This window comes from Aricia agestis, chromosome 17 (genome assembly GCF_905147365.1).
Source record: "Aricia agestis chromosome 17, ilAriAges1.1, whole genome shotgun sequence".
NCBI lineage: Eukaryota > Metazoa > Arthropoda > Insecta > Lepidoptera > Lycaenidae > Aricia > Aricia agestis.
In genome coordinates this window covers 6,083,344-6,107,946 of record NC_056422.1, presented here as the reverse complement: position 1 = coordinate 6,107,946, position 24,603 = coordinate 6,083,344, and the positions used below count along the sequence as shown (strand labels likewise).

The window sequence follows — 24,603 nt, the reverse complement described above, 5'->3', positions numbered from 1 at the left end:
AGAACAAGGTTTAACCAGCTACATAGTGATTTTTCAATTTCATTTCACTGCTACAAGCATACACGGCACACATTCATGTCATCATGACGTTGTCGTGTGCACGTGTATTCTTGTAATAGTGATTTTGAAACTTACTTTGTAGCTATTCATAACATGTTCTTTATTAATATACAGGTTGTTAGGTTTAATACCGTTATCCTTAAAATCATCAATTAATGAGCCCGTTAAAGTGAACAAAATTTTCTTCTGTCCGTCCGTCTTCATACCGGCAATTCGTATGGGTATGAAGACGGATTTTTTGAGTTCCCAGCATTGTTCTCATAGAAAAAGTTGTTCATTTTGACGGGCTCTTTTGATGGTTTTAAGGATAACGGTGTTTAACCTAACAACCTGTATAGTGAACATGGTGATGTGATAATATTGTTTAGCCAATCTCTATTAACCACCAATAACGGTTCATTTGAGTCATAAATTTTATCCCTATGATCACAGAATCTTAGGTACAAAACTTATACGCCCAAATGCAGTAAGCTCAGATGTACGAAACTAAAAGGTTAGCTGTTAATATGTTATTTACAAGTGTGACTTAAACTAGGTTTACATGTGCATTTTCCTGTTAATTTTATTAAGTAAAGTAACTAGATATAAGAATTTTTGGTATCTTGGTCGTAATGACAGTTAGGACCTGATGCTGGAATCACTAGCAACACGAATGTTTAGGAATAGAATGAGGTAAGTTAAGGACATACACACGTTTTGTGACGTATCCCTGGAGCGTCTAGATTCTAGAAAATTCCAGAATATTCAAGCAAGAGATAAAATTATCCTCATTGACCTTTGAAATTGACTTCAAAACGTTGACACAAACAGTCGAAGATAACCGATAATCCACGAAGTATTTCTTGACATTTTACATCGGCTATTTTCGTATTCGCTACCCAAGACCAGAGGGCCTAGACAAGCGGCAAGCGATTATCGTAAACGCCAACGCCAACGCGACTAAATGTATGGGATTTGACATTAGTATTCGCTAGCGAAGCGATGACTTATGTCAAATCGCATACATTTTGTTAGCGTTTACGATAATAATCGCTTGCCACCTGTCTACTAGGGCAGGAAAGTTTCAATAATTTTGAAACGGAAACAGAATATTATTACATAATATTCTTATTTACCTGAATTTCCGATTTCTTAACCTTATCTTAAAGGTCAATGTGCAATACTTAGGGCCAAGAACGTATGTTTTTTAAAATCTTAGTATTATTATTTTAAAATATTTACACTATAGTGGGTTTATGTGCTCTGGAATACGTCGCGACTAAATACATTCGTCTTAACTAAAATATCACACTACACACAACACACGCGGTCGACAAAACGGCTCGAATTCTACGCTAGAAGGAACATTTATGACACGTCATTCACAATATAGCCTATTCAGGGTAATTTTACGTCTGAGAGGATCTTATGTCTACCACATAAGGTTCATATCAAGGTAGGATATCAGCGTAGCTCGCGCAAAACTTTAAGATCGCTAACTGGAAAGAGGCATCAAAGATACAAGTTAAGCCCGGCCGCACATTGTCCGAAATTTCTGATCAGAAACAGTTGAACGTCCGCGCCGTCTCTTACATTTTGTACTGAGCCGAGTGAGCTCGAACTTGCCGGAAGGATATTTCGGATAGTGTGCGGGGTGGCGGTCCGGCGAAATTCAACTGTTTCTGATCAGAATTCGGACAATGTGCGGCCGGGCTAAAAATTGCCAGCGTCTCCCTTTAATTTTTGCCAAATGATCTTATTTGGCAGATAAGATATTTTACCTCGATAGAGAGATAACAAAGTCTTGTCAGTTGTAAAATAACTCTGAACGCACTATAAACGATTCGAGACCGATTTCATCAAATCATATTCCAAACCTGGACTCAACGATGATTTAAGAGTAACATTTTCTTATCATTTTACATCAATAGTTTTAACTTTTAACTATATTTTCTAAAGCATAATGTGGTTTTACTTCGTATTACAAGGATTTAGATACACGCTGTATAAATCCTCTTTTCTAGTCTATGGTCCAGGTTTGTTTATGGTCAAAAGTAGCTATAATAGCAACTCTTCATCGGTGGATTACAAATGTAAAGATTTATTTCAAATCGAGGCATCAAAATATATTCTAAAACTAAACATTCAACTCAAAGTCTGCTTTTACCTATCTGTTTTTCGATCCTACATCTAGACAACACCACTCGCCGACTATACAAAATATACTCATTCTTCAGCAATGATTTAATACAATATTATAAAAATATTAACCCATTTTATGGGGAATCATAATATGCCCATGTCACGATATAACGCTTAAAAGCAAAATATAGCGATAAAGCTTCGAAAAACTATTGCCACCTTACTAATAAAAATATTTACACGATGGATACGCTACACAATGTTTTGTCTCTGTCTTATAACTTACAGAAGTCGCTTGCCGGAAAAGGACACATTGTATTATTTCGCTAATTTTTTATTAGTAAGGGGCTTGGTCTATTGGACGCCATCTTGTATTGTTCAATTAAGTTCGTTAAGTTGGCAGAACTTGATGTCACGCGACATGAGCGTGGTACTACTGACGAGACCGACTACGGGGTTCTCGAGATTTTCGAATTTGGAATTCTCTGACGACAAGCTTACGGTGTTACTGCTATCTCCCTCGCACGTATTCTCTGTGTCGTCCACGTGAGAGGAGAGGCTATTTCTGTCCTTGTCTGCCTCCAGATAGTTCTCCCCGCAGTAGTTGTCGTTAGACAGGTCGATCCAGTGTGCGCGATTGCTTTTCACTCGATCCAGCATCGGTTGGAGTGATGATGATAGGACTGCGAATGCCTGAAAATAATTATAAAGCAAAAAATTTAATAAAAAAAATTCTTATTTATTCAAGAGTGTATAATTTGTGTGTGTGTGCTGAACTAATTCAATCAAACGGCGGCTTTTGAATCAGCTGTAGTGTTGAACGTTTTGAGCGACTTAAATATTCAATTAAAAAGCTAGACGTGTGCTTGAATGGCGTTGATCAGTCAAAGGGCTAGCTGTTTGATTGGACGGCTATTTAAACCAGTGGGCTACGACAGGTACATAACATATTTTAGTACTTCGGCTAGTAACTAGTTACATGTCTTTCTAAATAGTATCTTCAGTTCTTACCTCGTATATGGGAAGGCATATCGTGTCGATGAACTTCACCTGCATGGCAGGAAGTTGGTCCTCCTTGTCTCTGTTCATTATGTCCTGGAAACGAGAGAATACATTTTAATTCAATTACATACTTACATAAAAGGTAAAATCAAAAATTGTAGCAGCAGTCATAAATCAGAAAAACGACGTATTGCGTAGCCAATCACGGGTTTCTATGGATTTATGTGATATCCCCTCATTGGCTTCAAGAAATTTTGAGGTCTTATAGCAGTATTCCTTTAATACTATTTCATAATTTTCTTATACACTAACATTATCTTTATTTATATAAACAAAACTATGTTTTTGTTGCAGTTAAGCAAAGAAACCTTAAAGTAACACTGCTATAAGTGGTAGGAGGAAGGTCACCCAAAATAGGCGTCAGATTTAAATTATGCCGTTCCAGTAGGGCGATTCACGATTCCCGTTCGACACGGATTCGGAAATTTCACGGTGCGGTCATTGGTCTGCCTAGCGCGGCGAGCGTTTATTGGATCATGGATGTCACGCGATGAAGTTTCCGAATCCGAGTCGAATTCGGCATTGTGAATTTCGGTGCCCAGGTCACCCTGGCGGAATAATTTTCCGGCAACCAGGGCTGGGAACAGCCACTCCACATCCCAGCTATTACTTACTAAAAAGGTCATTAACTTACAATGGGCGTAAGATTCAAATTATGCCGCTCCAGGTCGCCCTGACGGAAGAACTCTCCAGCGACCAGGGCTGCCACTCTTCGCTCCACCGGCCAGGGCTTGGTGATGGCGGCCAGGTCGCAGGCCGTCATCAGCATGGCCCGCAGCAGCCCGCGCCGCTCGTCGCAGCTCCAGGTAGTGGTTGACCGCTCGGTGCTTACGAGGTCGATGAAGTCTTTGCGTTTGCTGAAATTGTAAATGAGATGGGAATGAAAATTTGTACTTGTACGTGGGAGAGCCATGCTTCGGCACGAATGGGCCGGCTCGACCGGAGAAATACCAGGTTCTCACAGAAAACCGGCGTGAAACAGCGCTTGCGCTGTGTTTCGCCGAGTGAGTGAGTTTACCGGAGGCACAATACCCTACCCTATTCACTTCCCTACCCTCCCCTATTACCCTATTCCCTCTTAAAAGGCCGGCAACGCACCTGCAGCTCTTCTGATGCTGCGAGTGTCCATGGGTGACGGAAGTTGCTTTCCATCAGGTGACCCGTTGGCTCGTTTGCCCCCTTATTTAATAAAAAAAAAAACTTGTGCGCAAGGGAACAAAGAATAATGACGTTTTGTGTTTTTTGCATGTCTCTGACATTTCATAAAGATTATAATTACTTATATTAAATACTAGATGAGTTGCACCAAAATTCGATTATTGCGTGGGAACCGTACATTTTTTTTGTATAAAAAGTATCCTATGTCCTTTCCTGGGACTCAAAGTGACCCGATGTTTCATCAAAACCGGTTTAGCGGTTTGGGCGTGAAGAGGTAACATACAGACAAACAGACAGACACACGTTCGCATTTATATAATTAGTAAGTAAAGATGGTAAACAGGATGAAATATTTTCTTTATTTATAAAAGCTTCAAGGATCAAGGGAACGTATAATGACAGAAAAATAATTGATAAGCAGTAATTCACATCATATTACCATAGTAAAAGGAAGGGAAGTAAGTTATCTTCATACAAAGGCACCGCGCGCGGCCTGTATGTGTGCGCCATAGTATCAATGCGTCGCCACGTACGGCACACAACAAAATCTCTGCGGTACTACTAACATATATTCTGTGGCGGTACCAGCCTCTAAAACTGGCCGAGATTTTGTTGTGTGCCGTACGTGGCGACACATTGATATTATGGCGCACACATACAAGCCGCGCGCGGTGCCTTTGTATGAAGATAACTTACTTCCCCTCCTTTTTACTATGATATTACGGTATCCACCCAAAATACACTTTCTGCTGACACATATGGCTGACACAAGCTTGTTAGTTAGCTATTCACTACTCGCCTCTTCAATTTGAAGCGCAATAGCAATATTTTGTGCTTCATTGAAATATACAAGCTGTAGGTTCAAATCAGGGCCGGATTTATATTTTTTATGCGTATATAGGCTTAACTTTAATTTTGCCGCCCCTATGTACGAACTCTGCCGCCATCCTAGGACGCTGCTGCCCCCCCTAGGATGCCATAGGATGCTGCTGCCCATATGCCAGGGCCTATATATAAATCTAGAGCTGGATTAAATAAATAAAAAAACTCACCTAAAATACACAGCCAGATCCGTACTAAGTATGGCGTCTTCGAGCACCTTCACAATCTTCTCGTAGTCATCAGAGGATAGATTGGCCAGGATCTGGTTTCCGGGGGAGTTGAGGATCATCAGGCACTGATCGAAGTGGTGATGTTCCATCGTGGATGTGGAGTACAGCTGCGCTAGAGGTGATGATGCTCTGAAATTGAGGATATTGATATTTAAAATTAACAATATATTATATGATATGTGTAACATAATACTTTACATGTATTTGTAAATAATGCGCTCGTCAAGATAATCGTAGTTTTAATTTTCATTACAAAAAAAATGTCGTGAAATCTTAGTCGCGGCGTTACAATGGTACGAGGACACAAACATACAAATTTAGACTGCCAAAAATACCCTTTCTTACCCAAGTATAGGTACTTAGATAATATATAACTTTCTTACCTACTTACCCTTCACTTTGGCTTCATCGCAGTAGGGTAAAAAGTTTATTACTAAAAGTGAGCACAGCACAACGTATGTCGGGTGCGCTAGTTATAATATAGCAGTGAACAGTTCATACCTGACAAACACGAACATACTTAGACTGCCAAAAATACCCTAATATACCTAGTACCCCTTGGCTTCGCTGTAGTTGGGTAAAAAGTTTCTTTATTTACATGAGCACAGGACAACGTCTATCGGGTCGGTATAATATAATATAGCAGTGAACAATACATACTTGATCTGAAAGGAGTTGTTGGTCCCCCGGTGGTCGAGGTCGTGGCACAGGCAGCCGATGATGAGCGCCAGGCACTCCAGCTCACCGAATATCTTCCACCACTGCGTCTCCTGAAACGGTACAGATACTCATCAGTATATTTTTAGAGCACATTAGCCCACCATATTATGAGACATTTTCTGATCTCAAGTACACAATACGGACGCTCGTACGGTGAAGGAAACATCGTGAGAGAACCCGCACATGGTTGTTCCCAGACGTATTGACCCGTTCTTTTCTCTGAACTAGGCCGATTATCTTGCGAGAATGCCTTATGTGCTTGGGACAATATTTAAATGCCTGTATGGTTGCATTTAAAATATTGTCCCACGTACTACAGTATTTGAAGAGTGGTTACTTCGTTCTGAAAATGCTGTATAAATCATCCACAACGGATGCAAAGGCCTTCTAGCCCACCATACTTTCTTACCACTCCTGTGAGACAGGATCGATGGTGGAAACGAATCACGAAAATCCCGTGATATGGTCTCAGGGACACCAAAGAACATTGGCATAGCATATGTTAAGTAAATATAAAACACTAGTTGGCAGCATTTTTTCATGAGAGAACGTGCAGCAAACACACGTCATATCAAGTAAATAACCAAACACAAATTTCGAACGAGGGATATAATTTAACAGCATCGAAGCGAAAATTCCAAAATTTTTTTTTATGAATATAAGGGGGCCAACTCCGGGTCACCTGATGGAAAGCAACTTCCGTCGCCCATGGACACTCGCAGCATCAGAAGAGCTGCAGGTGCGTTGCCGGCCTTTTAAGAGGGAATTGGGTAATAGAGGAGGGTAGGGATGGAAAGGGAAGGGAATAGGGGAGGGTAGGGAAGGGAATAGGGTAGGGGATTGGGCTTCCGGTAAACTCACTCACTCGGCGAAACACAGCGCAAGCGCTGTTTCACGCCGGTTTTTCTCCGTGGTACGTGGTATTTCTCCGGTCGAGCCGGCCCATTCGTGCCGAAGCATGGCTTTCCCACGTATACATATGGTACAGTAGTAAGTACATAATATAGTAGAGTTTAAATTGAGTAGAGTTGAGAAGAGTTAAGTAGACAGCTAGAAATGTCTATAATATCTATCGAGACTATCGAGCATTTTTTGAGTAATCGTGTTTTCGTCTTGAGCATTTAATCTTTATGAACTGAAGTTACTTGTGTCAAAAAATCAGTTTTAAAAATCAATCAGTAGACCTTACAGATTTTGAGATCTAGGTTAAAGTATGTAGTCAAGTCAGGGTCATATGGGCTCTTAAGGCAGAATTAAAAATACAAGACGACTTAAATATTAACACTCGGCCTCGCTACAAATCTGGGGTTAAATTTACCCCCACTTGGAGACGTGAAACCTACTCAGCCTACGCAATACCTGCTTGTAAATTGTACACCCATTTTCCTTCTAAGTTAAGCACCCTTCAAGAATATTTAGTAGGTAATGACTAATGAGGTTTTGTAATGATGCATTTAAGTCACCTTTAAATGCCGTTTAAAACACTGATTTGTATGGGCAAGCACCCTAGCGTCACGAGTTTCCCCATACAAGTGAAAAAAAAAATTGCTCTGTCAGCGCTGCCAACTTACAGTGAACTCTATACAAGGGACTGATACACACCCTTAAGGCGACGCCTTGATAATTTGGTTGTAGCGATATCGATTTTTCTCAGTAATGACTAAAGCTAAGAAAATAATAAAGTTCATTGTCAGTATTCATCATGTCTTTGTCTTTGAATTACCCATAGCATAACACGATTGGTCAACTTTTATAACACAGAATAATCAATCAAAAAAACCTCTGTAAAAAAAGGGATTCCTATTTTGCCAACAGAGGAGAGTGATTTAAGCTTCCAAAATTTGTACTATCAGAGAAGTTGATTCCTAGGCAGATGGGGGACCCACTTAGTTTGGTCGCGTTATGTCAAACCCAGCCGACAGATCATAATTAACATTGAATTGATACGATCTGACCAAATGACGTTGGTCTGTCAACTGCCTGATTCCTAGGCAATTTCCTCGATGGTACATAGATTGATTCAAGCATATACTTTAATTTGCCCATAGCTTATATGAAATGTATTTATGATTTTTAAATTACGCGACAAAAACCATTTTGTCGCTTACGCCCTTTCCATTTTTGCTGTTCATCTGATGACCTGATTGAGGCTAATCACCTGATTGTCTGACAAGTAAGATGATCCATGCGTCGGATGGGCATGTAAAAAGTCGGTCCTGCGCCTGATCTCTCGCCGGTCGTGTCGGTCTTCCGTCCCACTGGGTTATGAGAGTAAAGGAATAGAGAGTGCTCTTGTGTACCTACTGCGCACACACTTGGGCACTATAAAATTACTCCTGGTTGCTGGCCTGGTTTCAATGAAACCGGCCACCGTCACCGAAACCGATGTGGAAGCTATTATTATTATATTATTATTTTTGCTGTTCCATTGCTTGTTTTCTATGAGAGGCCGGGCCAGGCTCTCATAGAAAACAAGCAATCTGAAACATATCTAACACGGTTTTTTACTTTAACGCGGCGTCACCTTAATTATTAATTAAACGCGACGACATCTGTGGCTCAGTGGTGAGCGCGTTGGTAGCTCAAGCCGGGGGTCGCGGGTTCGAATCCCGCCGACGGAACAAAAAGTTTTCAATGTTCCTGGGTCTGGATTTGTATTAAATATGTGTATGATATAATAAAAATCTTAAATATATGTATAGTATTAAAGCTACTATAAAAGTATTAAATATATTTCCGTTGTCTGGTACCTGTAACACAAGTCCTTTAGGTACTTAGCACGGGGCCAGACTGACGTGGTGTGAAGCGTCCATAGATATTATATTATTCATTATGATCACTTAGTTTTGTGACACCCTGTATATGTACATGGATTTGTAAATGTCTGATGTTGATGCTGCACAATTTCGATTCCCAACTCCAACTCGGGGAAACTGACACGTATTAACATTTAAATAGGCCAAAAAATTCCGACCGCCAAGATTACGAAATTATGAAAATTCCCGCGAATAAAGAATTCATCATTTTTTAGCGCGGGCCCGGAGTTTTGTTACGACGGATATCACGGGGCCTATTTATAACTGAAGACATGAGCGGACGAAGTGCGTAACTAAATTTTACAACTCTCGTGTTGTAAAATTTATAATTTTTTTAACCCCCGACAAAAAAGAGGGGTGTTATAAGTTTGACGTGTCTGTCTGTCTGTCTGTCTGTCTGTCTGTCTGTGTGTGTATCTGTCCGTGGCATCGTAGCATCCAAACGGGTGGACCGATTTTGATCTAGTTTTTTTTGTTTGAAAGCTGACATGATCGAGAGTGTTCTTAGCTATAATTCATCATCATCAGCCTGCTCAGTGCTGGACAATCAGGGTTTATCTGGTTCATGGAAGGCCGTTAGCAACTTGTAGTCGTTTGATGGGTTTTATATTTCATTCTAGTTCGTGACATTTGTGAATATACAATAAACGTATACACATAATAATGGAAAGTTGACCTGGTGCTGCAGCATCACCTGGTAATCAATGGGATATCCAATTCCTCGCCAACTTAGAGCAGAGGTTTCGTGTTTGGGCTCATTTTAATTGCGACAACCAGTAAGAAGTAGATATAGTATAAACAGTAAATATTTACATGCTGCTGCTGCAGCACCACCTGGATTCTATAGGAACCGAGCTTCGTATGAACCCAAAGTGGAGGTTTCATGTTTGGGCTCATATTAACGGCCTCATCGAAAAGGACATTGATAGATAGTAATCATGAGAATATGATTTTGTTGATAGGAATTATTCTGCACTAATAATAACCAACACAAGTTTAAAAAGTATGAAATAAAATTAAATTAAGGAATTAAAAAAAAACCCCGCCAAAACAACTTTAAAAAGTAATGAAATAATATTTACTGCCTTTAAGTTCAAATAATTCCTAACTTGTGTAAAGTAATATTTTAGTCCATAATTGTTGTCAAGGTGTGTCGGGGGACCGCTAATGTAGATGTTTGATTTCACATAACAAGTTTAAGGATCATTCACAGTGATCTGAATCGAGATAGGTAACCAGCGACTTGGCGGTTGTAGGTTGTAGTTTACTTGGCGATCCCCCGACACACCGTGACAACAATTATGGACTAAAATATTACTTTACACAAGTTAGGAATTATTTGAACTTAAAGGCAGTAAATATTATTTCATTACTTTTTAAAGTTGTTTTGGCGGGGGTTTTTTTAAATTCCTTAATTTAATTTCGTTATAATTTGAACAATCCTTGTTGCTGACCTACTTCATCAATTTCAGCCAATGATAGGATATCTAACTATACATAGAATCTACATTTTTATTTTTTATGATTTCAAATCATTTTCTTGGTCCCGAAGCCTCCATTTATGCAAAAAACGACAGCGGGGCTAAAATGGTCACATTTAGCAATTTTTCTTTCAATCAATAATTCAGCATGAATGAATTGTCAAAGCTGTCAATCTGACAAATGTCAAATTAGTACGAATTACTAGACATGAATTGCAAGCAGACTTGCATTTTGCGGTTTTAAAAATTAATCATAATATTATAATTCGACTCTCCAAAGATACCATTTTAGCCCCGCAGTTGTCAAATTGTTAGTTACCCACTTCGTCCACTCATGTCTTGAACTCTCGAATACGAAGTATTCATAATATTTTTGTCTTTTTTTCTTGAAATTATTACACCGAGAGTAATAAGCTTAGATACTTCAGTGTGTACCGTAATCGACTTGGCTGTAGAGACTTTTTACGAGCCCTAAAATCCAGCAACACCTCACATTTCATATCCCGAATCTTATTTATTCATGTAATATAAAGATCGTATATTTTGATAGAATTACTTATTCGTCTACTGGATAGCTTGGGTCATGACAGATTGTGTAGAAATCTGTCATGACACTTTCAACCCAAAAAAGAGTTTTTAACCCCTTATCAAGGGGTTGAATTTTGAGAAACCTTTCACCCCCTTAAAGATTTTTTTCAAAAATCGACGCCAAATAAAAAGAGAGTTTACGTACAGTCGCGATCAAAATATAAATATTAAATAGCTTTCGACCCCAAAGACAGGATTTTCAAAATTCACCCCCCCAAATTCAAACCTACAGGTTTTAATCCAACGTTATAATATTAGCAGAATCGGGGTTACTACTACCACGTTAATGTACAGCCGAAATCTAAATTTAAAAACAAATTCACACTTCTCAGAGTGAATAAGTTTCAACATTAATGTATTCCGTCTGTATTCCAGGTTCCAGCCGACTCGGAGCGATAAGGCTGACGTCAGTTCATATTCATCAAGCAAATATTTGTATGTGCCGAGATTAAAACTATCTCATATCGCGTCGAGGATCACCGATATTATTTATCTGTCCGAATGGATTTGCATGGTTATGCATAGTTCGTTATTGGTAACAGCGGGACTAAAATGGTCGCTTCGGAGAATCATATTAATAAGATTCATTTTTTTTAATCGCAAAATGCAAGTCTGCTTGCAATTCATGTCTAGTAATTTGTACTAAATTACTAATTTGGCATTTGTCAGTTTGACAGTTTTGACAATTAATTTGCTGAATTGATTGAGAGGAATTGCTAAATGTGACCATTTTAGCCCCGCTGGTAGGTTTAGGTTTCGTATAAGCACAGAATATACATACCTATATTAGTAGTACCAAGTATAAGTAATGGAAACTTTGGCGCTTTAAAAATTGTTCAGGTAAGAAAAAAAACGAAAAAAATATGCAGCAGAGAAGCTCTGAGAACAACAGATGATTGAACAATATATTTTCATTATTATTATACCTACGTATTTGTAGCGGAGGCAGCTTCATAATCTTCTCAACGCCTCTGAACTTCATCTTTTTTTCAAAATCTTAGTACATAATATATAGAACCGAACTGCAAACTTTTGCACAAACTAGCGATGGAATAAAGCATATTAAAAAAACTCACCGTCAATATAGCGAACATCATCTGCGCGACGTTAAAAGCATGCCTCCAGTTGTGGTACGTTACATTGCGGTAATTCTTCTTGACGCTCAACAACCACCGGCAGAGCACGCTGTAGTCGATGTGGAAGCGTTCGACAAAATCCAAGTCAAGGAACATCCTGAGACAAGCCGTCAACGTCTCGTCGTCAGTCATCTCAATGTCGTCGAAGTCTAGCTCGTGGAGTTTGAAGTGGGCCGACGAGGGGATCCGGAGACTCTGCGAAAAAGAAAGCTGCTCTCAATATAAATTATATTCAGATCCGTTATAGGGGTGGTTAGTAGTTCCTAAGACTGCGTTCACACTAAACTTTGGGTGAGCTATTATTGCTCAAGATAGTAACGACACTTATTTAAAGAGGCAGTGAGACAGCTGACTGTGAGATAATATAGCTCAGAGAAAAGACTGACAGTCAATTTGGTGTGAATGCAGCCTTGCATTCTAAGTTATTGCCAGCCCGACTACTTATAAGCACTTAAGAGACTTGCTATAGTGAACGTATTGGTACCGCCCACAGACATAGATCATGATAGATACCGCATGTGTATGTACTTTGCGTGCCATATCGCGCTCCCAAACGACGAGCAATTCTCGTCTTTCGAAAGTCTGTTCTTTAGTCTGCTATCGGATATCGGATCGGATGCGGTATCTATCTCGATCTATGTCTGTGGTACCGCCTCGGCTGAGCCGATTTTTAATGAACTAGGTATAAAAGTATGAAACGCTATCACAAGTATTTAAATTCGTGAGTGTATTCATCTGGATGTTTACATTTTAACAATTAACTGCTGAACCGATTATGATGATTAATGAGATAATTATTTCTGGAAAATGTTCGGCTCTCGCGATAGGTATAGACCATAAAGTTAATATACCTCGCGGAATAGAGCAACAATCTCGAGCTGTCAAACGTAACCGAAATTGGTTTCATCTGTGTGTAAAAATATGTGTACGTATACACTTACACAAGCATGATTGAACATGATTTCTATGAGATTAAATTGTCAACGTGCGGCACGTGCTGACTGGCCGTCAAAAAAAGAGTGCTGCTGTCATGTATCACACGTCTCTTTTTACCACGCAGTGTTACTGATAGTGACATCTCTCTTGCTCAGGCCTTTGTTTCTCTATTCCGCTAGGTATATTAACTTTATGGTATAGACGAAATTTTACGCGGACGAAGTTGTTGCATCGCAAGTTGCGCGTACTACATTATATTTTCAATTTTTTGTATACCTAAGATAAGATACAAGATACAAAATACATAATATTCTCATCCCTCATCATAATTTCTGCAACTGCGCATTATCGGCATCTAATGCGAATGACCCTTGACAATGAGTCACTCTAGTGACACATCTAATAATAATTAAGTTGCATTTGGCACCTAATGCTGGGAGTGCGAGCCAAACGGGGCGTGCGTGACCATAATGCCCTAAGAACCACTACCACTAGTCTATGTTACTAATCGTTAAACTATCATGTCATCTCTTTCTTTAATATGAAGAAGGAGCGAGACGAGACGATATGTTCTAAGCCACGATTAACTGTGGTGTAAGCTAACTCTATAAATACTCTACCATAAAAGTAGAGTTACGTGAGCCAAATTCCTATACCTAATATAAACAGCGCAGCGTTATGTAGTCTAAAATAAAACGTGGGAATTGGGCTACTTTTAACAGTGGATTGAGCACATTATACGTGGGAGAGCCATGCTTCGGCACGAATGGGCCAGCTCGACCGGATAAATACCACGTTCTCACAGAAAACCGGCGTGAAACAGCGCTTGCGCTGTGTTTCGCCGAGTGAGTGAGTTTACCGGAGGCCCAATCCCCTACCCTATTCCCTTTCCTACCCTCCCCTATTCCCTTCCCTTCTCTACCCTCCCCTATTACCCTATTCCCTCTTAAAAGGCCGGCAACGCACATGCAGCTCTTCTGATGCTGCGAGTGTCCATGGGCGACGGAAGTTGCTTTCCATCAGGTGACCCGTTTGCTCGTTTGCCCCCTTATTTCATTAAAAAAAAAAAAAAAAAACACTCGATAAGGCAATTTTTTTTAAACGCCAATAAGCGCTTGGCGACACCCGTTTATTTTGACTAATACTACATCAAATAAGTTTTTTTACTTAGTTACAATTCAATGAGCATACAGTAGACAAACATATGACACTCTTTTGTTTTCGGCGAGACCAAGGCCGACGCGCGACATTGAGCATGGTTGTATAAACGCAGGATACAGAATTATGACGTCACAAATAACAATGTTCGAACGTCAATGCAATACACGTAAATGGACGTCAGTCGTGATTGAATAAAGATTTGACGTCACAATTAAAACGTCAATAACAATTGAATTGCGAGAGAAACGCACAATTTATTGCCTCTAACTTTTTTATTAGTACAAACAATTCTCTCGGAGATATTTCACTCGACAACACGTAAATAAATCAATAAAATTCGATATTCAAAATCCAATTGGGCCATTCTGATTTCTATAAAACACGTTTGATATATTTCGTTTTTACTCTGTTTCTAGATTGATTAGTGTTATCGGCTTGTTAAAAAGTCATGTCTTCTCTTTCATGCACACGAAAAACGAGAGAGGTAAAATTATATTAATTCGATCGTTAACTGTAACAGTCTTTGGCGAAATTGGATCTAAAGGTACTGCTAGTAGTCGATATCGAGTCCCTGTTACATTTAATCTAATAAATATTCTACGAAGATTCAATAGGGCTAAGGTCTCTGGTAATTACATTCTAGTCTAGATTTAGACCGTAATAAAACCTGAATATAGGTCTATTATTTTAGAAGCCATTATCTCCGTAAACAATAAACATACTACGGATACCCTGGAGTCTGAAGCGCCTGAATTATATTAGGCTTTTTGGAACAAAATAATTCCGAAATTCAAAGGTACTTCGGATACTCAAACTTCAAAGGACATTAAAATAAAATAGTAACTGACCCTATAGTTCGTACAATATAATAATTAAGAGTTTTACAATTAAAGCAATATTGCCAAACGTTTCGAGGATGAAAATATTATGATGTTTAAAAATTTTTAGACCACACAAAATTTTAAACAAAATCACCCCAGCCGTTTCCAGGAGCTAAGCAGCAAAGTAGGTTCAGCTTGTTTATCAATTTACATCATGATAAAAAAGATAATATTCAGTAATTTCAACAGTATACCATAAAATATTAATTTTGAAACGTCGGAAAATACACCCGCATTTGAATAAAGCGTTTGGATTTCGAACAAATTGTAATAAGGTTGGAAAAAGGCGTCATTTTAAAATGAATGAAATATTTCGCATTACATTTATATCATCCATTTTGAATCGTACGTCCAAGTAATAAGGACGAAAAGTCATACAACGAAAAGGTAAACGTTATGTTTCATATCCAAAATAATTACAGGTGTAATTTATTAAATAAATGAAAATCACGTTCATCGTTTTCATAATAACGGGTTGGCACGGTCGACGGTCGCAGAGAATTTAAATTTTCATCACTCACTTGTGAAAATGAATGAAAAACTTATCAATTTAAAACACTCCCTACACGGTAATTCAGCATTACATGCATTTACGTGACATTAATTTTTGCCTGACATGCCGATTGCGAAACGATCATTGCGTACATGTAATGCACATATTGCAGGATGAAAAATTAAAAAACTTGTCAATTAATGAACAGCACGTAGTTTGCAATTTGCATGTCATTCGCATCAATCAACACAATAAACGATCATGCGTGCAGCACTTAACGCATGTAATGCTGAATTACCATCTAGGGAGTGCTTAAAAGAATTTTCGAAGCGCTGCTACATAATAGAACTTACATAATATTATTATTTACGTTGACTAATTCAAGTAACACTTAATAATATTTTTTTAAACGGGCTTTGGCCCACCACACATTCCCACCACTGTACCTCCTGTGTCGCCAGGATCGACAGCGGGATCCAACCACGAAAACCCTTTGATATGATCTCAGGGAGCCCTAGGGACATGCTAAAGCTGTCTTGGGACCCGCAACGAAATTAATCAGAAGAAAATAGGTATATAGTAGGAAGAATTCCAGATTCCCTTCCCAATATAAAGCGGGAGACAGCACAAAGTTGCAGTGACCGAAAGTCAAAGAACTGAAGGGGAGAAGCACCACGGGAATTAACGTTAAAAATAATAGTGACTACTATGCTACAGCTAAATTAATTTATTGTGTTAGACTGTTGCCAGTAGTAATTGTGACAAAAACGCTTGAAGGCACGGAACTTAATAATATTATATTCATCATCATCATCATATCAGCCTATAGTCGTCCACATGACATAGGCCTCTCTCAATGAACGCCAAGAGGACCGATCTCCTGCTACTCGCATCCAACATGGGCCTGCAACTAAGCGGAGATCGTCGTCCCACCTAGTTGGAGGTCGCGAGGTTCCCAGCCTTGGTCTCCATTCCAGCATATTATATTACGTTATGTAAAATTGTTCACGACAATTTATGTGAAAACTGAAAACATCTGAAACGTAATATTGGCTATTTATACTAATGGTATGTTACAAACTAGCTAACAAACTATAAATGCACTTACTCTTAACCGCTGCGCGTCGTCCAGAGAGGCAGAGGCATGATAACTCAAAACCTGAAACATGACGAAGCATTCGTTAACTAAGATTAACATTCGTTAGCTAAGATTAATTGTTATTTTGAGAGGCTGTTTAATATTTCATTAATAGTCGAGTTTGTGTACCGAGTGTTTGAAATTCAAATTTGTGTAAGCAAATTTCGGATTGCTAAAAACTCCGTTCAGGCCTCATTTTCATGTTTTAATTAATATGTTAGATCGTTCGGAACGCTATCGTGCGGCGTTATCGAAGGCCATAGACTATAGAGTCACAAAATCAAAGAATGAATACAATAAATATACAATAATATACTCGTACACTTTATTACTAAGTACTCACATTACAGTAAAATTACACTTTATTGCTAAATACGGTTTTGCTCGATAGTTTTACTCGAATCGAAGGAAATGACATATTTGACATATTTAATTCCATCGAGCCGGCTCGAAGCGAGCCGTCAGTTTTGCTGTTCACACGGTGGTTATTGCTCGATTACGAGTAAAACTATCATGCAAAACCGTATATGAGTACTTAGCATATTAGTTACTTTGGCAATTTATCTTTCGCTTACGTTTACATTGAATTGAATGAAAAGTCTATAGAAAAAGCAACGTGACTCAAAGATATTTTGCTAGCCTATTTGCACCAGTTTAGGTCAAAGTTAATCATGATTAAAACTAAAAAGAATTTCGCTAAGCTAATAGTTGTGGATGCCCCTCCCGCAGAAAATGGCGAACGCCTCGTCTCTCTCTTACTTTATGTTAATGAAAGAGACAATTATATTTAACCGAGTTTAACAATACTCACATCTAAGGTGACACTCTGTTTGGCCATAGCCGTGATCGCCTTCTCGTACATGTGTGTGTTGTGGATGCCCATCCCGCAGAAAATGGCGAACGCCTCCACGAAGTTCTCGTCGTTCTTAGTGAACAGTAGCCCGTCGAATTTGTTGACGAGCTGAAAATAAGAGGTTATTATTTAACAACTTAGAAATTATTAAAATCGACCAGTCTTATTAATAAACGAAGATTAAGGGTCAATTTATACTAGTGCGAATTTGAAGCGCATCGAAGCTAATGTACTCATCCGTGGATCGGAACCACGCTCTGCTATAAACATTTTTTACGGTTGCCTGGTAGAGACTGCTTCCAGCAGTAAGGCCGCCAATTCAAACTATTTCTGTTTTTGTAACTTGTGTAAATTGATCTGTTTTGTTTGTTTGAATAAAGAGTTTTTTATTTATTTATTTTATTTATTACTCACATACGGTTTTACTCAAAGACTTCAATTTAAACTGACACATTTTAAAAATATGTCTTTGGTTTTACTCGATCGAGCAAAACCCGCTGCTTGGGTTTTCGTCCGCACATTCAGCATTACTCTATCGAGTAAGCTCGCTTCACCGAAGCGTTCGAGCCAAAAGATGTCTGTTCAACCAAGGAGAAGGTCGACTCGCGCCACTCCAAGTCACGTCCACACGCTTGAGTAAAGCTCGACGGCTCGCGTCGAGTAAGTTCGAAAGAAACATCGAGCCGGCTCGATGCGAGCCAATGCTTTAAGTTTTGCGGTCCGGTGGTTTTTGCTCGATTTGGAGTAAAACTATCGAGTAAAACCGTATGTGAGTACTTATCATTAGACAGGATATTTAGCTTATCGGTTATCCGTGTTGCAAAACAGTTTAACAGAAAAGGAAATTTATTGCTGCTTTCTTCATACTAAAAGACAAAACATTTTAATAAGTTATTCGTAATTTATTAATATTCAATTGTAAAACAGGCCCTAATGCTCCTCATCGCTTCGCCTTTCAGGGTCATGTATAAAGTATCTCATGAAGGATAAAACAAAAATGTTTTTAACAAACTAAGTAAGTCATTAAAGGCTCACCTTGCCACCAAAAAATCTTAAGAGTAAAGGTATTGGGTACTCTATAAAGAGTACCCAATACCTTTCATAAGACCGCTAGCAATACTGAACGTTAGGATAATATAGATCAATAGTTACTACATAATCTATATATATAAAACTCAAAGTGACTGACTGATTGACATAGTGATCTATCAACGCACAGCCCAAACCACTGGACGGATCGGGCTGAAATTTGGCATGCAGGTAGATGTTATGACGTAGGCATCCGCTAAGAAAGTATTTTGATAAATTCCAACCCCAAGGGGTTCAAATAGGGGATGAAAGTTTGTATATAATAATACTTTTTAACGCGAGCGAAGCCGCGGAAGGAAGGAGTTTTTGGACATATTATGTACTTTTAAACCACACAAATAATGTGTAGTACAATAAGTATGTGATGAATTTGTAAAGTGTTAATACAACCGCAGTATGAACAAAGCCAGTTGAATATTCTACAATAAGTTTAATAGCATTGTCGGGAGAACTTGTCGCAATGCGCACAACCTCAACTAATAAATGAAAGTATGTTCGAATGTGTTACTATTCCCCACTCGATAGATATTTTCTATAAAAAATAAGTAAGAAGTACTCTACTCTACAGCAGTAGAGTGTGAGAGTAAGTAGTACTAACTCTCTCTATGATTTTTTTTGGACTTCCTAGCTTCAATGTTATTTATTATACTATTGTCACATCTTCTTATATGTAAAATTCTCGTGTCACAATGTTAGGCCGCGTACTCCTCCGAAACGGCTTTACTAATTTTAACCAAATTTTATATGCATATTCAGTGGGTCTGAGAATCGGCTACTGGGTACTTTTTATATTGATAAGTGCATTTCTTGAATACATAATAGTAAATTATTACAACTCGAGACTGACGGCGACCATTGTTTGTGCGACGGGATAGCGATCGACGTTGCCATGGTGACATTGACATACTTATCTATTCGAATTACCTACTTTATATTATGGCAAAGAAACGTTTGCCGGGACAGCTAGTTTTTTAATAAAGAAGAATCGCAAAACGCATTTTAGGTGGTAACTGGTAAGGTAAGGAAAAACTAAAAACATTTTATGGTGTACATTTTTAATCCGGAGACCAACTGTAACATAAAACAATTACTTACAAGTTACATATTATAATTTTGCAAAAAAACTATAAGCCACAGTCACGGGTTCCTGTTTTTAAATGATTTGGATATAATATATTAACATTTCATACTTTTTGAGCGAAATTAGTTTCTGTGAAATACATAGATAGTGACGTCTCCCAAATAGTTAAAAGTTAAAAGCACTTTAAACACCGACGTCGCGGTGAAACCCAGTTAACGTCACAATTACAAACTTGAAATAACATTTGCGAAACAATTCAAACTGCCATTATTTTAGCGTTATAAATGGGTTTTAGTAAAATATAAACATAATAAATGGGATTATATATAAACTTTCTTGTTAAATTTTCGGCGTAGTCGAGATGTTCATTTGAGAGATTTACTTTTTCCGCAATATAAAAACTTTTTTTGCGTCGCCCTACAAACAAAAGGAAATAAAATATATGGCGATCTTATCTTGATCCTAACGGTAAAAATCATAACGTTTCGATACCAGAAATTCGTTAAATACCTAAATATACTTACCAATTTGGCCCAAACGTAAACCCACATTTTTTATCAATATGTCCCATTATAGTCATAATGTGGCATAAAATTATATATTGTGCCACTTTATACGTACCATCGAAAAAATTGATTCGTAGGCAGTTGACGGACCTATGTCATTTAGTCGGTTTATGCCAACTTAAATATAAGTCGTTATCTGTCGGCTGGGTTTGACAAAACCCGACCAAAATACTTAAGTCTGCCATCTGCCTATGAATCAACTTCTAAGCTAATAAGCTATGTCCACACTGTACACCTTTCATCTTTAATTTTCGTCATCACCTTTCATATTGGCGCATTCAATAATTGGATGCGTCAAGGAACGCAACGCCAATATTGTCATTTTTGAAGTTTTGGACACGGTCAGAGGGCATGCGTCGCGGGCATGCCTCACGTTCGCTGTTGACTGCGCTACAACGCATGCCCTTGACGAACAGAAAAAGGCACAGTGTGGACAAAGCTATTAAACATTAAATTTGATAGCTTTATAAACGGTTGAACTTAGTATAGTCTCAATAATATAAAACGCTAGTTAAATACCATAACCTTAAACGACCGTAATAATATTTGCATGCATTTCAAGTATCTAGGAACAAAATTCTCAACTCAACTGGAGCTTAATATAATTAGTATAAAGCGATTCGAAAACGTGACTTGAAGCTTTAAGCAAGTATCCATTTACTGAGCTAAATTAAATGAGGAAACATTACAACAAAAGATACAATTTAGACAATGCAATGTAGATAATTCCGAATTCTGCATGTACCAACTTTTTTAAATTTCATTATCTATCGTTTCTGGTTTTTTGCACAAAAATAAAATGTTAAATAAAATAAATAAATAAAAATACTTTGTTTGAATTTAAAAAAATGCGCATAATAGAAATTCGAAAAAAAAATAATTTTTGAACTCGATCGATGGTCAGAAGTACACTTATTTTTTGCTATACTCAAACTCTGTTGCTATTGGTGAACTCTGTTGCTATTGCTAAACTGTGACAAACTGTGAGCTCTGAAATAGGACATATCTTTGTATTAGCTCCGTGGGACATAATTATGCATAGGTAGGATTTTTTTATTGCGACAAAATATTATGCTTTTCCCGCGCAATAGCAACTAATATTATATATTCTGTGGCAATAGTTGGTAAAACAATTTCGTCGCAAAAAACATTTCGGGCATAATAAAATCATAACTTTATGTATATCCATACTAATCTTATACATGCATGTATACGAAAATGTGTCTGTCTGTCTATCTGACTGTTTGTTACCTTCACGCCCAAGCTGTTGAACAGATTTTGCTGAGCATGGGGATTTTTAGTCCCAGGAAAGGAAGGATACTTTTTACCCTGGAAAATGTAAGGCTCTCGCGCGATGAACGAACTCCGCTATTCCATAGATTATTAACTCTATAGTATTTCTAGAATCTAACACTTACTGTTCTGACCTACTCTGAACAGTTTAACTCAATAATATACTCCAGCGACCAACCCAGCGTATAATATTTTACCCGGGATCGGACCTCCAGGGACCACCGTATTGGCAGTGAGATAACATCTTTATAAATATATCGGCATTCTGTAATACCAAGCACTTCCATTTACATTTATGTCCCAAACGGCACCCTTAGGAATGAATAATAGTTATTCAAAATGCCGCTATCCTTACTAGTATTATTAATGCGAAAATGTGTCTGTCTGTTCATTTAGTCTGTGTTCAAACCAAACTGACTGTAAGCCGCCGAATGTGAGCAGGCTCACAGTGAGCCCCAGTGTGAGCGTATACGGTATTTTTCGTTCACAGTATGCCGACTAGACGCAGATACGTAGTCATCAGCGTCCGCGGAGCGTAGTGACGTGCTATAATAATCAGCCGCCGAATGTCTGCGCCTACGCCTAGCGTAATAACGTATTGTCGGTTAGGTGTGAACGAAAAAGTGAATATGTATGGAAATACAATAAACTGCGTAACGTTGGTTTGAACACAGCCTAACTCTTCTACTCTAACTCTTCACTTACACCGCTAAACCGGTTATGATGGAACATACTTTGAGTACCGGAAAGGACATAAAAAGTTTTTATACTGGAAAAAGTGTAAACAGGGATAAACAAATTTGGTGCAACAAAGTTGCCCGCAACTTTGTAAGCTTCTTGTTACATTGTGAATTTATGTTAGAATGCATGGATATAATAATAATAGGCCAAGTGCGAGTTGGACTCGCACACGAAGGGTTCCGTACCGTTATAGAGCAAATATTGGCCAAAAATTGTGTTTTTTCTATGGGAGCCCCCCTAAATTTTTTATTTTATTTAAATAAGTATTATTATTGATTATTAAAGTACACTTAAGTTACTATAATTAAGGCCTTTGAGAAAATTTAAAGCGCCCAACTGTTGCCATTATTGTTACCGAGTAAAAAAGGCCACGTTTGTTGTAAGGGAGCCCTTCAATATTAATTTTATTTTGTTTTTTTTTCACAATGTGGAAATTTCAGAGGTCTAGTTAGCTTAGTAATAGGACCTCGTTTTTGCCCTTTGGGTACGGAACCCCAAAAACTGGGAAATAACAGAACGTATCACCAGTCACCACGTATCACCAGTCACCACGTATCACCAGTCACCACGTATCACCAGTCACCACGTATCACGAATTACGATGTTATGAAAAGTACAGTTAAGGTTCTGGGTTTGGAAATCTATTTCATGTAATTTCCCACAAAAAAGTTCATATGGTACACTGTACTTAGGTACACAAGCAAAACCGTAGAAAAAACATAGAAAATACTAAAATATAGCTAGAATAAAAGCTTTCGGGCTAAGTAAATATTGAGACTTTTTATCTCGTACATTCAAATAATACAGTATTTGTGTATGCATTAGAATAAATCTGTATGTCTGGGATGTTCACACAGTTTCTACCTCACGTTTCGAATATACGTTTGTTGAATGATAAAATAAAAGTACCTACCCTACTCTACTAAGGGTGGGTTGCACCCACTTACTTTAACTATAACTCTAACTATAGTCAAATGATCTAAAACATATCCAACGCGGCGTCACTTTATAAGTCAACTAGCTGTTGCCCGCGACTTCGTCCGCGTGGACTTTAGTTCATAGCGCGCGGTGTCAACAAATTTTGTGTCAAATTTAAAAACTTTTTAAAACCCTGGTAAGTGGTACCCCTCTTAGGGCCGCGCTACACCGGAATGGCAGCGCTGAAAGTGCTCGCCTCGCCGCTGCCATTCCGGTGTAGCGCGGCCCTTAATTAATCAAAATACCCAAAAACAGCTGTGCAGTGTGCACATAATCTATACTAATATTATAAATGCGAAAGTATCTCTGTCTGTCTGTCTGTCTGTCAGTCTCGCTTTCACGCCAAACGCCAAAACTACCGAACCGTTTGTAATGAAATTTTGTATACAGATAGTCTAAAGCCTGAGAAAGGATATAGGCTACTTTTTTACTGGAAAAAAGGGTTGTCAGGGGGTGAAAATGCGTAAATTTGTTCAAATTAAGTTAGTTCCAAAAATTCATAACAGATGGCGCCGTGCGTCTTCTACATCGCGCTGACGCTTGCTCAAAAGTCTTTCTATAAGAGGTGGTATCATCTTACATTTAAGTTTCGATTTTTTTCGATTGTTATATCTATTCTACGGTATTAAATAACTCAGTACTTTATCTGTGCAGTGACGTAACCTTAAAACTATCAATGATAAATAGTTTATGGGTAAAGTTGTGTAATTGGGGGGCTAAATAAGCTTTAAAATTTGGCATAAAATATAAAGTTTAATATAAAAAATGAAATACTTATTGTGTGCACACTGCACAGCTGTATTAATATTGATTTAAGGGGTACCAGGGTTTTTTTATAAAAGCTTTTGACACCAATTTTGTTGACATCGCGCTTTATAAACTGAAGTCCACGCGGACGAAGTCGCGGGCAACAGCTAGTAACTAATAAGTATGATTAGTTCTATGTTACAATGAAGTAAAAAATAAAACGCCATCTGTTGAATCGTATTAGAACTAAAATGTTCATTGCATCGATATATTTCTCGATTTTTTATAATATTATACATAAAATATATTTAAGTAAAAAATTAAACGCCATCTGTTTTCATATATTAGAATTAAAATGTTGATTGCATTGATATATTTTCTGGATGGAATAT

At 38.1% G+C, this 24,603-nt stretch overlaps 1 protein-coding gene across 7 annotated transcripts in view; it reads right to left on the bottom strand.

Moving 5' to 3' along the window:
- Positions 1 to 2,270: 2,270 nt before the first annotated feature.
- Positions 2,271 to 24,603, bottom strand: part of LOC121735454 (dual 3',5'-cyclic-AMP and -GMP phosphodiesterase 11-like) — a 248,934-nt gene continuing 226,601 nt past the window's right edge. For 5 of the 7 annotated variants that reach the window (XM_042126285.1, XM_042126284.1, XM_042126289.1 and 2 more), the window contains 8 exons: positions 17,675 to 17,824; positions 16,834 to 16,884; positions 12,195 to 12,464; positions 6,174 to 6,283; positions 5,454 to 5,642; positions 3,878 to 4,100; positions 3,193 to 3,276; positions 2,271 to 2,874 (listed from right to left, as the gene is read on the bottom strand). In XM_042126285.1, the coding sequence (XP_041982219.1) occupies positions 2,560 to 2,874; positions 3,193 to 3,276; positions 3,878 to 4,100; positions 5,454 to 5,642; positions 6,174 to 6,283; positions 12,195 to 12,464; positions 16,834 to 16,884; positions 17,675 to 17,824 (1,392 nt within the window). In that variant the 3' untranslated portion in view covers positions 2,271 to 2,559. The remainder of the gene's footprint in view (positions 2,875 to 3,192; positions 3,277 to 3,877; positions 4,101 to 5,453; positions 5,643 to 6,173; positions 6,284 to 12,194; positions 12,465 to 16,833; positions 16,885 to 17,674; positions 17,825 to 24,603) is intronic. The other 2 variants (XM_042126288.1, XM_042126291.1) reach the window with 1 other exon arrangement.